This window comes from Helianthus annuus, chromosome 12, assembly GCF_002127325.2.
Source record: "Helianthus annuus cultivar XRQ/B chromosome 12, HanXRQr2.0-SUNRISE, whole genome shotgun sequence".
Taxonomy (NCBI): domain Eukaryota; kingdom Viridiplantae; phylum Streptophyta; class Magnoliopsida; order Asterales; family Asteraceae; genus Helianthus; species Helianthus annuus.
This window is the reverse complement of record NC_035444.2, coordinates 91,790,225-91,806,772: the sequence shown is the minus strand read 5'-3', so window position 1 is coordinate 91,806,772 and position 16,548 is coordinate 91,790,225. Positions and strand designations below refer to the sequence as shown.

Genomic DNA, 16,548 nt, shown 5'->3' with positions numbered 1-16,548 from the left:
CGAGCAAAGTTTTTGAAAAATTATTATTATTTTTTTTTGTGCTTGTGTGCATGCCCCTTATTTCCGAAAATGGCTAGAAGAATTACCGGTTTTTAAACGTACACTTACCTGTAACATGTCGGGTATGAGTTTATTCGTTAACCGTTTGAAGTGAGATCTCCTCTTCCTCATCCTCAATGGATCCTCGGTAGAGTTTTAGCCGTTGGCCATTGACTTTAAATGGTATCCCATTTCGAGTTTTAATTTCTACTGCACCGTGTGGAAAAACATGGGTGACGGAAAAAGGTCCTGACCACCTAGATTTTAGCTTACCAGGAAATAATCGAAGTCGTGAATTAAACAATAGAACCTGATCTCCTTCCCGAAATTCATTAGATTTAATATATTTATCGTGTAAATTTTTCATTCTTTCTTTATAAATTTCGGAGTTAGAATTTGCATAATTCCTTAGCTCGTCTAATTCATTTATTTGACAAAATCGATTTTTACCTGCATTTTCTAAATCTAAGTTCACGTTTTTTATTGCCCAGTAGGCTTTGTGAGCTATTTCTACTGGCAAGTGACAACTTTTTCCATAGACAAGTTTATATGGGGTTGTGCCTATAGTGGTTTTATAAGCAGTTCGAAAAGCCCATAAAGCGTCGTCTAATTTGTCGGCCCATTCTTTTTTATTTATTCCTACGGTCTTTTCAAGTATTCGTTTTAAACCTCGATTAGTCACTTCGGCTTGCCCATTTGTTTGAGGGTGATATGCTGTTGAGACCCGGTGATAGACCCCATACCTTGTTAATATTTTTTCGAGTTGATGATTGCAAAAATGGGTACCTCTATCACTTATTAAAGCCTTTGGTGTCCCGAAGCGAGAAAACAGTTTTTTCAAAAATTTTACCACTACTCTTCCATCATTTGTTGGAAGAGCCTCGGCCTCCGCCCATTTAGACAAGTAATCGACTGCCACAAGTATATATTTGTTTCCCTTTGAAGGTGGGAAAGGTCCCATGAAATCGAGTCCCCACACATCAAAGATTTCACAGACGAGAATGCCATTTTGAGGCATTTCGTTTTTGGAAGAAATATTACCTGATCTCTGGCAGGCATCACATGTCTTTACAAGGTTTTGTGCATCCTTGTAAATGGTTGGCTAGTAAAATCCTGAATCAAATACCTTTCGTGCGGTACTTGCGGCACCATGATGTCCTCCATATGGACCTTCATGACAATGACGGAGAATTCTTCGTGCTTCATTACCATGGACACACCTTCGGATGAGCTGGTCGGCACACATTTTGAAAAGATAGTGGTCTTCCCAAAAGTAATGCTTTACATCAGCAAAGAATTTCTTTCTTTGATGATGTGGCCATCCTTTGGTGACTATACCGCTAGCTAGGAAATTAGCGTAGTCGGCATACCATGGCTCTTGTCTACTCTCCATCATTTCCAAGGATTCCGTGGGAAATTTCTCGTTGATTTGCTCGTCTCTGGTTGTTTCCAAAGCTGGGTCTTCTAAGCGTGAGAGATGATCTGCAGCAGTGTTTTCTGCTCCTCTTTTGTCCTTGATTTCGATGTCGAATTCTTGGAGGAGTAGAATCCATCTGATCAAACGGGGTTTTGCGTCTTGTTTCTTGAAGAGGTACCTGATGGCTGCATGGTCTGTATAGACTACTGTTTTAGAAAGAACAAGATAAGAACGAAATTTATCAAAAGCAAATACCACTACTAGTAATTCTTTTTCTGTAGTTGTATAATTTTCTTGTGCATCATTAAGAGTTTTACTAGCATAATAAATTGGGTGGAAATGCTTTTCTTTTCTTTGTCCCAAGACTGCTCCAACAGCAAAGTCACTTGCATCACACATGATTTCGAAAGGAAATTTCCAATCTGGTGCTATCATGATAGGTGCATTGACTAGCATTTCCTTGAGGGTTAGAAATGCTTGATTGCATTCCTTGTCAAAGATGAAGGGTGCATCTTTTTCAAGTAATTTTGTTAGAGGCCTTGAAATTTTTGAAAAGTCCTTGATAAACCTTCTATAAAATCCGGCATGTCCTAGGAAACTTCTGATCGCTCGTACGGAGGATGGAGGAGGTAATCGAGAAATAGTTTCTATTTTTGCTCGATCAACTTCCATTCCTTCGCTTGAGATTTTGTGACCGAGTACTATTCCCTCTGTTACCATGAAATGGCATTTTTCCCAGTTAAGGGCGAGGTTAGTTTCCTCACATCGGGATAGCATTCGTTCAAGATTATCGAGGCATTGGTCATATGAGTCTCCAAAGATGGAAAAGTCGTCCATGAAGACTTCCATTGTCTTTTCTATCATATCATGGAAAATGGCCACCATACAACGTTGGAATGTTGCAGGCGCATTACATAGACCGAATGGCATGCGTCGATATGCGAAAGTTCCGTAGGGACATGTGAAAGTCGTTTTCTCTTGGTCTTCTGGTGCTATCGGTATTTGAAAGTACCCTGAAAAACCATCTAAGAAACAATAAAATTTATGACCGGATAATCTTTCTAACATTTGATCAATGAAGGGTAAAGGAAAGTGGTCTTTCCTTGTTGCTTCATTTAATCGCCTATAATCTATACAAACTCTCCATCCTGTGACGGTTCTTGTTGGTATTAATTCATTTTTCTCATTAGTTATTACCGTCATACCTCCTTTCTTTGGGACTACTTGAACGGGACTTACCCACGGGCTATCGGAGATAGGGTAGATTAGTCCGGCGTCGAGTAGTTTGATGACTTCATTCTTAACCACTTCTTGAACATTGGGGTTCACTCTTCGTTGTGGTTGAATTACCGTTTTGTAGTCATCATTCATTAAAATTTTGTGCGTGCACATGGAAGGGCTTATTCCTTTAATATCTACAAGCTTCCAAGCGATCGCGTTTTTGTGTTTTTTGAGTAGGCTAATTAATTTCTCTTTTTCTACGTTACTTAATTTAGATGAAATAATTACAGGTAAACTACCATCTTTGCCTAGAAAAGCATATTCCAAACCTTTAGGAAGTTCTTTGAGCTCAATGGGTGGGTCTTTAGAAGACACCTTATTTTGTGGCTCATCTAGATTAAGAACCTTAAAGGTTTGTTCTATGGCTATCTCTTCTTCGACAAAGTGGTCTTCTTCGTTAGTCGTATCGGGTGGTTCAGCTTCATCTTCAATTAGGGGGTCATTATTGCCAAAAGGATATTTCATTGAACGCTCAAGGTCTATGCTCCTTTTGAATGCCCCTAACTGAAGAGGTAGATTGTTGAATTTCCGGTTTTTCAAAGCTTTATGAGTTTGTACAAAAGGTTTTCCCAAGACTAGTGGGGCGTCATCAAGGATGACGAAGTCGGTTGGGACTATCAATTGATTTGTTTGAACCAAAACATCTTCAAACTACACCGATTGATTTTATCACTTTTCGATCGGATAGAAAAATGGGAATTTGAAGTGGAGTAAAATCACTAATACTTAATTTTTCAAAAATGTAGTTAGGCATTATGTTAACACAAAGATCTTTATCAATGGTGATATTGCTAATAAATGAATTTTGAAAAAAACATGGAACCGGTGTAATGTTAATTTCAAAAGGGTCTTCTTTTATTAGCGAGGTTTGATCATTAGTTAACTTAACACTTACTAAGTCTTCAATTTTAGCACTAGTGTTTAACTCTTTTAAAAACTTGGCATGAGGGGTTACTAAACAATGATTTTCGAAAGTAGGTGACAAGAGAGTAATTTCTTCAAAATTAGACTCTTCATGAATTTTAACATTATCGGACTCACCTTTTTCGTTGTTTAACTCATGTGTCGGTTTTTCACTTTCTTGTTCTTCCATTTTTACATTTTCAACTATCTCTACGTTATTATTTTTTAATTCTTCTCTTGCGCGGGATTCCTCTTCCCTTGCGCGAGATTCTTTTATGTAACGTTCGATAGTTTTAATGTGTTCTAATATCCTATTGGTCACTTCGGTGAGAGAAAAAGAATTTGGATCCTCAAAGCTTGAATCCGGTTGTTCGATCCTTGGCTCCTCATAATTCTCACATGAAGTAGATGGCTCACACCATTGTTCTTCATTGTAAGTATATGATGGATAAGGGTCGAAACTTTGTTCTTCATAGTACTCATATGAGGTGGTTTGTTCACACCATGGTTCCTCATAATAAGAGTATGAAGGTGGTGGCTCATACCTTGAATCTTCAAAGTATGAGTATGAAGGCTCATACCTTGGTTCATCAAAATATGAGTATGAGGGAGGAGGTTCATACCTTTGGTCTTCATAGGATGTGTATGAAGTTGATGGCTCGTACCTGGGCTCCTCATAGTAGTTGTATGAATTGGATGGTTGATATGAGTTATTATATTGAACCGAGCGTGTGTTACGACAATTAGTGCAATAATTACCCCTATAATCATCCTCATCATAGGTGTAGTTGTAACCTCCTGAGTATTGATCCATAAGAATCACTCAGCAGACTACAACTGAGTCTCGGGACCAGAAAACAAAAATAAAGACGGAAACAAAAGCTGGACACGGCCCCGTGTTCGGTGAACACGGCCCCGTGGTCAGGGTCTGTATCTGGGCGTTTTAATTAAAGTTACTGGTCACGTTGAGCACGAGGGCGTGTTCAGCGAGCACGGCCCCGTGTTCAGACTCTGTATCTGGGTACCTAACTAAAAATATGCAGCACAGGGGCGTGTTCAGCGAGCACGGCCCCGTGTTCAGGCTACTGTAAATGCAAACTAAACTAAAATGCAGAAAAATGTGCGCGCGTTTTGAAAAGGTTTTGAAAAACTGATTAGGCCGTCAATTTTAAGCTTTCTTAAAATCCTTGTGTCCCCGGCAGCGGCGCCAAAAACTTGATGTGCGTGAAGTGTGTTATATTTTAGATGTATATTTAAGCCCTTTTTACACTTTTAGCCAAGTTTTAAATTTATAAAACACGATATTTACTAACACTAAACACACATATGGGCAAGTGCACCCATCGTGGACGTAGTATAGTGTTGGTAAGATACCGAGGTCGTCCAAGGACACAAGAGCTTTTAATACCGGTTTATCCTCAACGTCTAATCAAATCAAAAAGTGAGAAAAAATGTTTTAAACTAAGAAAAATAAAAACTAACTAAATGCTGAAAAATAAAATAAAATAAAAAACAGATAGACAAGATGAATCACTTGGATCCGACACGTGTGTTAGTATAACCTTTGATTGTTTTCGCACTTTTGCACTTGTTTAAAAGATTATCTTAGTTATTGTAGTAGGCCCGTCTTTTGAAGGCGACGTTACCCTCAACTCAGTAGTTTGAGTCAGCAAGGATACAATCCTAAAGGGTCGGATTATTGAAAGATAATGAATTAAGTTATTAATGCAAATTGTGGTAGGCCCCGCTTTTGGCGGTGACGTTACCCTCGGCTAAGTAGTCTGAGTCAGCAGGGATACAGTCCTAAATAGCCGGGTTATAGTATTAATAGTAGTTAACTTATGAGGGGGTCAAAGAGTTTGGATCCCCGCCATCCAATACCTATGGGCATTGAAGGAGATCCTACTAAATTTGACCCAGGTCCCAAGCAGGACCTCTAAACGCTGAACAACGGCAAGACCCTTACCAAACCGTTCCCTTAACCCCCGACCAGGTAGCCAACATACCTCCATATAGACCGTGGAGATATGAATGGTGAAAATCTTTTATTTTATATAGACAATAAAATAACGCCAAGACACCACGGACAAACGATAAGGAAAGATCACCTTCAACATAAGTAACTAGTTATTAAAGTCATTAATACAAAACCAAATAAAAAGTGCAAAAGATTAAAAATAAAAAGTATTATACTAAACACTTGTCTTCACCAAGTGATGTAAGAGACTTAGGCAAACATGGCCTTGATTGTCAAGAACTCTTACGATCAATCTTGGATCCCGAGACGACTCACACACTCTACGATGGACAATGGATGATGGTGGTGGATGATGGTGTTATGGTGGTGGTGGGTGGTGGATGAAGTGTGAGAGAGGTGGTGTGCCAAGGGATGAGATGGAATGAAACCAAGCACCCCTATTTATAGGCTGAACAGAAGGCTGGGCACGGCCCCGTGTCCGCTGGACACGCCCCCGTGCCCGTCTGACACTCTCTCTCTTCATTAATTGTAATTCGCAATTACAATTAATGCACCTGCTGTACTTTCACCACGCCCCCGTGCCCACTGGACACGGCCCCGTGGTGGGCAATGGAAGCTTCTACTAGTTTGTCTTTTCTGCTGCTTCTTGGGCACGGCCCCGTGTTCGCTGGACACGGGGCGTGTTCAGTCTTCTGTTTTCTCTTCTTTGCCTTGAGGGTTGCCGTTGAGGGTCCGGGCAGTCTACTTTCATTCTTTTTCTTGTATTTATGCTAGAATTAGTTGTCTTTTTTGCTTCTTTTGTGATTTTGTGCTCATTTCATCCTGAAAATACAAAAGAAAGACAAAAACACTCTTTTTCCAACATTAGTACTTAAAAAGGGTTAGTTTTATGCATTAATTGATGTGATTTATATGTTGCACTTTACACACATTAGTGTAGCAGCGCGAGGACCAATTTTTCCATCGTGGAATATCTTGTTTCTGGGTCAGTGAGTACCCTGCTGACGTAGTAAATTGGAGTTTGGACTCCGTTTCTCTCTACCAATAATACTGACCCTACTGCCTTATCTGAAGAAGATAAGTACAGTACGAGTGGTTCTTTTTCGAACGGTGCGGTCAGGGTAGGGAGTTCAATCAGACACTCTTTCATTTGCTCAAAAGCCGCCTCCGCCTCGGGGGTCCATTTGAATTCTTGTTTCTTTACGCAGTTGCGCAACGTGCTGATAAAGGGGTACGACTTCGCGGCGTGATTGGAGAGAAAACGATTAAGCGCGGCCAGTCGTCCGGCCAGTCGTTGCATCTCTTTGATGGTTCGCGGTGAGGGCATTCGCTCTATGGCCTGTACTTTCTCTGGATTCACTTTGAAACCGCCGTTTGTGACAATGAAGCCTAGAAACTTCCCTTCTTCCATGCCAAAAGAGCACTTGGCTGGATTCAGCTTCATATTTACACTGCGCAATGAATTGAACGTTTTTTCGATGTCTTTCAACATTTGGTCCTCCTCGGGACTTTTAACCTCTAGATCATCGATGTAAACTTCGATATGTTTTCCGATGTCTCCTGCGAAGGTCTTGTCCATCAATCGTTGGTATGTTGCGCCAGCATTCTTCAAGCCGAAAGGCATCTTTGTGTAGCAAAAGATTCCAAGATCAGTTCTAAAGGCTGTCTTGTCTTCATCTTCGAGTTTCATCTGAACTTGATGATAACCCTTGTAGCAATCCAAAAAGCACTTCCATCTGTATGGTGCGAGAGAGTCTATCTTTTTGTCAATCTCAGGCAAGGAATAGCAATCCTTTGGGCATGCCTTGTTGAGATCGGTATAGTCTACGCACATTCGCCATCCGCCGTTTGACTTTTCAACCATCACCGGGTTCGCAACCCAACTCTGATATCGTACCTCCCGCAAGATCCCAGCTTTGAGCAACTCGCATACTTGCTCATTCATTGCTTTCGTTTTGTCTGCTCCCAAGCTACGCCTTCTTTGGACCTTTGGTTCAACAGAGGGGTAAGTGTTTAAGCAATGTTCGGTTATGTTGCGCGGGACATCGGTCATGTCTGCCGGGGTCCAGGCAAATATATCCATATTTCGGAACAATAATTGCTTCAAACGCGTGCGGATGTCTGACGAAATGGCGTGGCCAATTGTCACTGTTTGCTCTGGGTATTTGCGGTTTAAGACCCATTTTTCGGGCTCGGTCGTAGAACCCTTCGCCGCTTTCGCTGGGCGCATTTCTTCAGTTGACATCACTTTCTTTTTGGCATAGATGATTGCTACTCCTGTTTTGGTTGGGAACCCTATCGCAGAGTGGGGCGTTGAAGTCACCATGTTCAGCTCACCCTGGGTCTCCCTCCCAATTAACACATCATGCCTTGATTTCACGGGCATCACCATGAAGTTCACATTTGTTGTTCTTGAATGTTTCCCGTCAGAAAGCGTGACGGGGAAACTGATCTGACCGAGTGGGAAAACCATCTCGTTGCAAAATCCGGACAAGGGGTAATCAACTGGCTCGAGTCTCGCCTTGTCCTCTTCATCAAATTGGTTGAAACACTGCTCGTAAATGATGTCTGCTGTACTTCCTGGATCAATGAATATGTATTCCATTTCATAATGGCCGATGATACCGGTAATGACGACGGGTCGTGTGGCACGAGGACCGCCGCGCACTATCGGGAAAATGACCTGTTGCTCTTGCCACGAAGGCTCGTAGGGACGCTTGCCTTTCTCTTTCGCGCTATATCTAGGTCCGTTGACCATGTGAGTCTCTAGGCGTCGGACTTTCTTGTGGTTCCCTTCATCGTGGCGCTGGAGCTAATGAGTTTCTTTGCGCACGTTCTTCACCAGATGGCTTAGTTTACCGCTTTTAAGCGCTCTCTCGATTTCTTGGCGCAAACTATAACAGTCATCGGTCAAGTGCCCTGAGTCTTTATGAAAATCGCAGTACAAGTTGGGGTCTTGCCCCTTCTTGTTTGTCATAGGCCTGGGAGCCTTGAAATCGTGATTCTCCGTCATCAATACTTCTTTTGGCGTTTTTGTGAGCGGAGTCCAGTGCTTGTCACGATTGTCATCTTTGACCGCTTTCTTGTAACTGATTCGGTCAATTGTTTCACGCGCGTCTTCCCTGTAGCGCGGCCTGTCGTCGTGGCCTCTTGATCTCCCAGACTTCCAGTCGTTACTCTTGTATTTGTTGCTTTTGTTGTTGTCGCGCGTGTTTCCTCTAGAGAATCGATCTTCAGAGTAATAACTCTTGTTACCAGCGAGTGACTCCTCGGTTTGCGCGACGATTTTTGCAGCCTCCATGAGTTTATCCCATTCCTTTGGCATTCCATCTTTACCTGTGATAGTTCTGATGAGACTATCACAGCGGATGGCCTTCTTGAAGTGACACCGCATGAGTTGTTCACTGACGCCGCCTATCTCCAAACATTCCTTATTAAAACGGGTGATGAAGTCCTCCAGACCTTCACCATCTCTTCGCCAAATATCTTCTACTTCGGCTGTGTCGCGCTGGTAGCGACGTTGTTGACTGAAGTAGCTCAAAAACTGCGTCTTGAAATCTACCCACGATTTAATCTTCCCAGGCGGGAGGCTATCAAACCAGGCGCGAGCCGCCCTGGTAAGAGTTTGAATAAACAAGTGACACCACATGGGCATGTTACAACCTCCCATGCAGCCTACACTTGTGAATGTTCTGACGTGATCATCTGGATCAGTCAATCCATTGAATTTCCCGACAGTTGGGGGTAGCTTTTCTCGTGAAAGCGGCGCGAGTGCAATTTTCGGGATGAACTTGGAGTGTTCCGCAGCTTCCGCTGGTCGGTATGCCAGGCGGAAATCTCTTTCAGCTTCTTCTGTGTACCCGATGTGCTGTCTCGGCTTGAAGTACTCGTGGTTTTTCGGCAAGCGGTTAAAGACTGACGAACCCTCGTCATCTACCCAAGTCGGATCGTTCGGGTCTGTCTCTTCCCATTCGTTTTTCATGTTGCGCGGCGTGAGCCGGCTGTGAACAGGGCCTCGTTGAAGGGTTGACGGATAGTCGTAATAACTGTCCGTTTCCCCTCTTGTGTCGCGCGTGTCGTGTACGCTCAAACGTCTGGTAGGGGGAGGCCTGTTTATTCTGCCTTGGAGATTGGGAGGTGGAGGCATCTAGCGCGCTCCTTGACTTGGGGGAGTCACTAAGGACGGTTCTGCCGTCAAAACTGCTTGTTGCGCAATCTGCGACTGGTACGCTGCATTGATGGTGGCGATGTTTTTGGCATACCATGAGGCTGGGGTTTCGCCCTCTGGTAAGCCTAACAATGCCGAAACATTCTGAGCTGGCGCTGGGTTCGAAGGTCCTTCTCCGTTGTTCCCTGGGGTGACCACTTGAGTGATGCGGGTGATGCTCCTGCGCGGGCCCCCAGTATTGGTTCCGTCGACTTCACCAATTTCTTCGATTTGCTGGGCTTGGAAGTTTTGGATTCCTTCACCCAACGCCGCGTTAGAGTTGGCTCCGAAGCCAAACTCTGGAATGGTTCCTTGACCAGCCATGGTCGAAGGAAGAAAAGATGTCAAAGGCTCAAATAAAAGAAGATGAAGGTGGTTATAGGAAAAAACCGGTGGGCGCCAATGAAGAAACACTGAACTGATTAAGGATATTAATCGGTTTGGTTTATGTTCCTATCATAGTGGTTAATCTTCTAACGAATATTTGAGCTCCGACTTGATGTATAATCCTGCAAAACAGAACACCGTTACTCGTTAAGAGGGGAATGTGGGGGTTTCCCTCTTAACCAGGCTCCGGCTTGAGAATAAGCGACTGCTTTGAGAGGATAATTAAGTGCTAAGAGTGAGAGTAGAGGGAATAGAATGTTTAACCTGTGGAATGAGGTCTCTATTTATAGCCGGAGAGGTGTAAGAGGATATGGGCCGATGGGCCTTGGGTCGGAAATGGACAACATAACGGATATGCTCTTTTCCTTGCTGGTGTCGACCGTTTAGTGGCTTCTAGACGTTCTTTGGTGCTGGCGCACCTTGATTGGAGCCACGTGTCATTGTTGTCGGCCTTGCTGTTCTTCTGCCATCAGCAGACAAGTGGAGATCGTGGGACAGTTGTCTCCGTCCTTTGATTGGTGCCACGTAGGCGTCCTTATGTACTTCTCGTCAGGCGATCGTGGCGCACGATTGACCAAAGCCTGCTGGACGCTCATTGGCTCCTTTCACTGCCACTTGTACCTTGTGTACCACCGGAGGTAGCCTTGCGCTCCCCTCCTGTGTGGTTCTTGTTGGGCATCTAACTAACCCGCGCGGGGGTTAGTATGTCCATGTGTTCCATTATTTTATGCTAAGTGCTAATATCTGAGCTTCTTGTGGGCTACGCCTCGCGCGGCGCAAATCGGAAAGTGGTGTAGGTCGCGCGAGGCTCTCAGTAAGAAGTTTATTAAAATAAGGAGTATGGTCTCACGCGCAACCTCAACTGAGGTTTGCGCGGCTTTTTGGGACCATACCCCTTCAGTATTTAAATGTAAAAAGTTGTTAAAAACATGATTCGCACCAGGTTTGTTTAAATAGATTAAGCCCAATACAATCAACTACACTACATAAAAGTCTTCATCATTATTAACAATGTCACATGACTTTTAACTTGTACCAGGTAAGCAACAAGAAAGTCGTCATCTTTGACAAAATTAGAAGAAAAAAAAACTTCGAAAATGACTACCTTAATGTTCGTACCTGGTTAATAGAAGTTATTTTTTAAAAGGTACAAATTTTCTTTTTCATTTTTATTATGGTATAACAATTATTTTCAAATTATACTATTAAAGTTAAAGGTTAATGACCATTCTATGGATAATACAACTAAAAGGTATGACTTGTCTAACACAAGATTTGTAATTATTACTTTCTTTAGTATTAGTATATAGAAGTGTGAGTAGATTCGATCTTGTTAGTAATTATTACTTTCTTTAGTATATATAGAAGTGTGAGTAGATTCGATCTTGTTAATTAGAACAGATTTTAAAACTATGTCTTAATTAAAAAAAGGGGGTATCTAGTAGCAATTCTAAAATGAAATGGGTGTTTTGGGAGGGGGTCTCTTGGCCTAAGACACAAGGGGGGTTGGGTATTAACAGACTCAAAGAGGTTAATGAGGCTCTTCTTATTAAATGGGGCTGGAGATACAGAGCCAAAAACCATAAGCTTTGGTGTAAAGTGGTGGATGCATGTCATGGTAAAAACAATCAAAGGAACTTCCTTCCGCTTAATGGTAACATAGTGGGGTGTTGGAAAAATATGGTAAAATTGATTTCCAAAATTAAATTAAATGGGAATGGGTTAAATCGGATTATCAAGGGTAAGGTTGGGAATGGGAATGTTATCCGTTTTTTGGATTGACACTTGGGTGGGTGATCTTCCTTTCTCGGAAAGTTGGCCTCATCTATTTGGCTTGGAGATGTTTAAAATGTGCAGGGTCGCAGAGAGAATAGTTGCAGGTCAAAGAAATAGTATTTTAACTTGGCAGTGGTCTAGACAGTCTGCGTCAGAGGAGGAGATTAAGGAATGGAAGGAATGTGACGGGACTCTTAGCTATGTGAGACTTTCCAACGACAAGGATGATTGGCTATGGATTATTGATAGTAAGAAGGGTTTTTCGGTGAAGTCGGTAAAAAAGGCTATGATTACAGATAGAGGTACTAGTCATCTTCCAAATTTTGCTTGGTGTAAATGGGTGCATATCAAATGCAACATTATGGCTTGGAGAGGCAATATGGATAGGCTCCCTACGAGAGTCAACTTAAGAAGAAGGAATGTGGACATTACCTCAGTCATGTGTCCGTTATGCAGCGATTCCGAGGAAACGGTGGAGCATTTGTTCACAGCTTGCCCGGTGGCTTTCCGAGTATGGTCGGCGTTCAGCGTATGGTGCAACGTCCCGCCTTTATTCTTTTTTTAGTTCAAAGAGATTCTAGACATTAACAAATGTATCAAGATCGGTAAGAAGGCGGAAATGGTGACTTATGGGTTGGCTACTATCGCCTGCTGGTGCATATGGAAAGAAAGGAACGAGGTGGTTTTTAACCAGAAAGTTGGTAGTCCGCATGATATCATCGGGGAGATAAAATCTAGAGGTTATGCTTGGTTTAAAAGTAGATATCCATGTAATTATATCATATGGACGGAATGGTGTAAATACCCTTTCTATATGTTGTAATTTTTGTTTGCCCTTTGCCCGTTTGGGTCGGGGGTGCTGTTGTTTGTTTGACCTTTTGCCCGGTTGGGTTGGAGGTGTTTTAATGAAGTTTTCTTTTAAAAAAAATTAAAAAAGGAGTAAACCGCTATTTTAGTCCCTGAGGTTTGATCACTTTTGTCATTTTAGTACAAAACTCAAACCTTTTAAATCTGAGTCCCAGTGGTTTCACTTTTATTGTCATTTTGGTCCAAAAAATAAAATCAGCTGATATTTGTCTAATAAAATCCTGTTATTTTGTTTTTTTCCTCAGGGGGCAAAATGGCCAAGTATCAGCTGATTTCATTAATTTAATTAATAATATGTTATAATAAAATTATGTTAACCGTTTTTCCCCTGAGTAAAAGGACAAAATAACATGATTTTATTAGCCAAATATCAGCTAATTTCATTTTTGGACAAAAATGGCAATAAAAATGAAATCTTAGGGACCCAGATTTAAAAGGTTTGAGTATTAGACTAAAGTGGCAAAAGTGACCAAACCTCAGAGAACAAAATAGTAGTTTACTCTAAAAAATGTGTCATTTGTGATTAAAAAAAAGAGAGTTAGCATATGTTTCTTGGATCTCGTAAAAACAATCTATGTTCATTGTTCAATCCATGATCCGATAGTGCGTTGACATGTCTAGAGCACATTTCTTTACAAAATTCTCGCCATTGTTAGTTAAAATATGTTTCTTGGATTTTGAAAAAAAAAGTTTAAACACCGAGCTAAACACTCTTTGAAAGATCCTCAAAATTAATCTTTTCATGAATATCGTTTAGTCTAGTTAAATTATGTGTAGTGGCACGTGGACTGGCGAGCCCATTGCCATGTAAGCCTATCAGAGTGCCAAGCACAACCTTGCATGAACGTTATGGGGTGTCAAGAGCGGGGAGCATCAGCATGGTAATGGTTGTGAATGAAAATGTGATCGTTAGGGATGAAATTCGATGCACTAGCCGTTCAAATAATAACAAAATTTTATTTTAAATATAAACACACACACTTATATATAGATATACACACACAACATAACTTTTCTGATTTTATCCATAGTTCTCTTATTCTTCTCCCCAAAACTCTTCTAGTTCTCTCCTTGTAAAAAAAATGGATTTCCACCCAACTATTTATCAGGTTCAAGACTTGGAAGATGAGTTGATCATTTCTGTGGTTCGAGCAGGGTCAAACTTTTAGTTGAGCATGCCGAAAGCTCACAACCACTTACACAACAGGCTCCACTTGAACTGGATCGTGAAACTACTCATAATCGTTTGGTAAATGATATTTTTTTTGTTAATCCGTTGTATGCTCTTAATTCTTTTTGGCGTCGTTTCCACATGAATTGCCAACTATTTACGAGTTCTTGGCGAATTAGAGTGCGAGTCACCAACTATGATTCACAGGTTAACAAAAGTGTACGACCATAATTCGTAGCGTACAACACTTTGCATGATTCGTGGGATGAGTCTTTGAAGTCGTCAGAAAAATCGTCGTGATATATGTTAGATATGAGATGTCCGATGATCGATTAGTTGACGTTGCTAATGAGGTACGATCCAAAGAGTTACACTTTGGATGACAAACGGGTATATAATGTTTAACTGTTTAATATTATGTTTACGAATTGCGGTATAACGAAATGCAGAATTAAATATTTGGTGAAATATCTAATATAAATTATTTAATTAATTATTCATTAAATAGTTGAGAAGTAATTAATGGAAAATGGTGGTATATTATTTAATAGTTGAATAATATTAACTATATTTATGAGATAAATATAAGTGGTTTAGTGTTTCTATATAACTACAACTAGAAGATTGACTCGCGTGCGTTGCGCCGCGGCCAACGAAATTGACATGTTGTTTATCAGATTCACATTTACAATGTGTTAAAGATGTTGTCGGTTAAGTCTGTATTACTATCTCATACAAATAAGTAATTCACCAAATAATCTCAATACAATTAATGGTATCATAATTACTATGTTACATGACTTGTATCCATATAAATAATCTATCGTATTAAGCTCCCCGTGTTGTGCCGGGGGTGTAAAATCGTGACAAATAGCACCAATGTCACACTATAGCCAACGACCACCAACATTGAAGTTGCGGCGTCTTAACATGGAAAAATTAGACCGACATATAAAAACAGAAAATAATAACTAACTCGATTTAGGACTCGCACGTTGTGACGAACTTATTAAACGGGAAAAAAATAGATGACGTAAACACACTAAACCACACACATACGTTGCCACATGTTAACTCGCAAAATTTAGAACAAAGCGTATAACAAAACTTAAAATCGTTGAACCACACACACATATTATGTTATGCTAAGTCACAAAACTTATATCTAAACATAAAACGAAAAATTTTGCAATATATGAAAAACATAGGGGATCAAAGTTGAAAGTAAAAAGGTTGTGAGGTTAAATTGGAAAAACTAAAAACTTTTGGGTTAAAACTAATAGTATCTGGTATATTTGGCAATTGATTTACTCATTATTGTAAAGATTATAGGAGATTTACTTTGTAATTATTTTGTATTATAAATCATCAAGAGATCAATGAGAAGGATCAACTTTGAGAAAACTTCTTACATGGTATCAGAGCCTTTTTCGATCCCCTTCCCCCTAAACCCTATTACTGCCGTCGGCGGCTTCTTGTCGACCATCGGCTTCTCCCCCCTTCTGCTATTACTTCCTCCCCTCCTCACCTATGGAGTCCAAACTTCATCCGGCTCTCACCGTCTCTAACATCAAAACACATGTTCCAATTCTTTTGGAGAAAGATTCAACACACTATACCACCTGGAAAACTCTATTCAAGGTGCACTGTCAGATTTACGAAGTGCTCGACCACTTGTCTCCCAAACAGCCCGCTCCAAAAACTGCAGCCGAACCTTCTGATGCAGCCGCTTCCGCCAAGGATGAAGTCGCCGCCCGTGCGGCTGAAACTTTATGGACACAGCTAGACGTTGTGGTTCTCCAGTGGATCTACGCCACCATCTCTGCGCCTCTTCTTCACATAATCTTACAACCAGGTCAGACCGCTCATGATGCTTGGTCAGCCGTTGAACACGAATTTAATGATAACAAAAATACTCGAGCCATCTTTCTCGGCCAAGAGTTTGCTAACCTGTCACTTGAAAATTTCTCCAACATGGCTGATTATTGTCAGCATGCGAAGCACCTTGCCGAATAACTCAAGAGTGTCGGGTCTCCGGTTGATGACCGGATGTTGGTAATCAAGGTCCTTACCGGTCTTACTAAGCAATACGATAGCATCTCCACTGTACTTCAAAACCATGACCCTTTACCGGACTTCAACGAAGTTCGGTCAAGATTGAACATGGAGGAACAAAAGAAGAAACGGCAGGCAACTCGGGGCTCTCAAGCCGCCGCCACTGCCCGGGCCGCAACCACCGCCAATACGTCTAACGGCTCCTCTCAGCAACAGCCTACATTTTTTCAGCCGTCCGATAGAGGGCGCGGTCGGAACCGCGGCGGACGTGGCCGCGGACGCGGTAGGTCCTTCTCGGGTCGTGGTGGCAACCGGTACTCCAATCAACATCAAAACCCGGCCCACCCCTACATCGTTTTTCAGAGTAATTGGACCGCCTCCCAGTGGGCCAGTCTGCTCAACTCCAACAACTCGGCCCAACCACCCTGTCCGTACCCGTCAAGGCCCAATCCTCCATCTTCTCAAGG

General features: G+C 41.7%; 1 protein-coding gene across 1 annotated transcript; it reads left to right on the top strand.

The window, feature by feature from the left end:
* The first annotated feature begins 15,556 nt into the window (after nt 1–15,556).
* Nucleotides 15,557–16,042, top strand: LOC110893173. Its single transcript, XM_022140292.1, has one exon. The coding sequence runs from the start codon at nt 15,557–15,559 to the stop codon at nt 16,040–16,042; it is 486 nt and encodes a 161-aa protein (XP_021995984.1).
* Nucleotides 16,043–16,548: the final 506 nt, after the last annotated feature.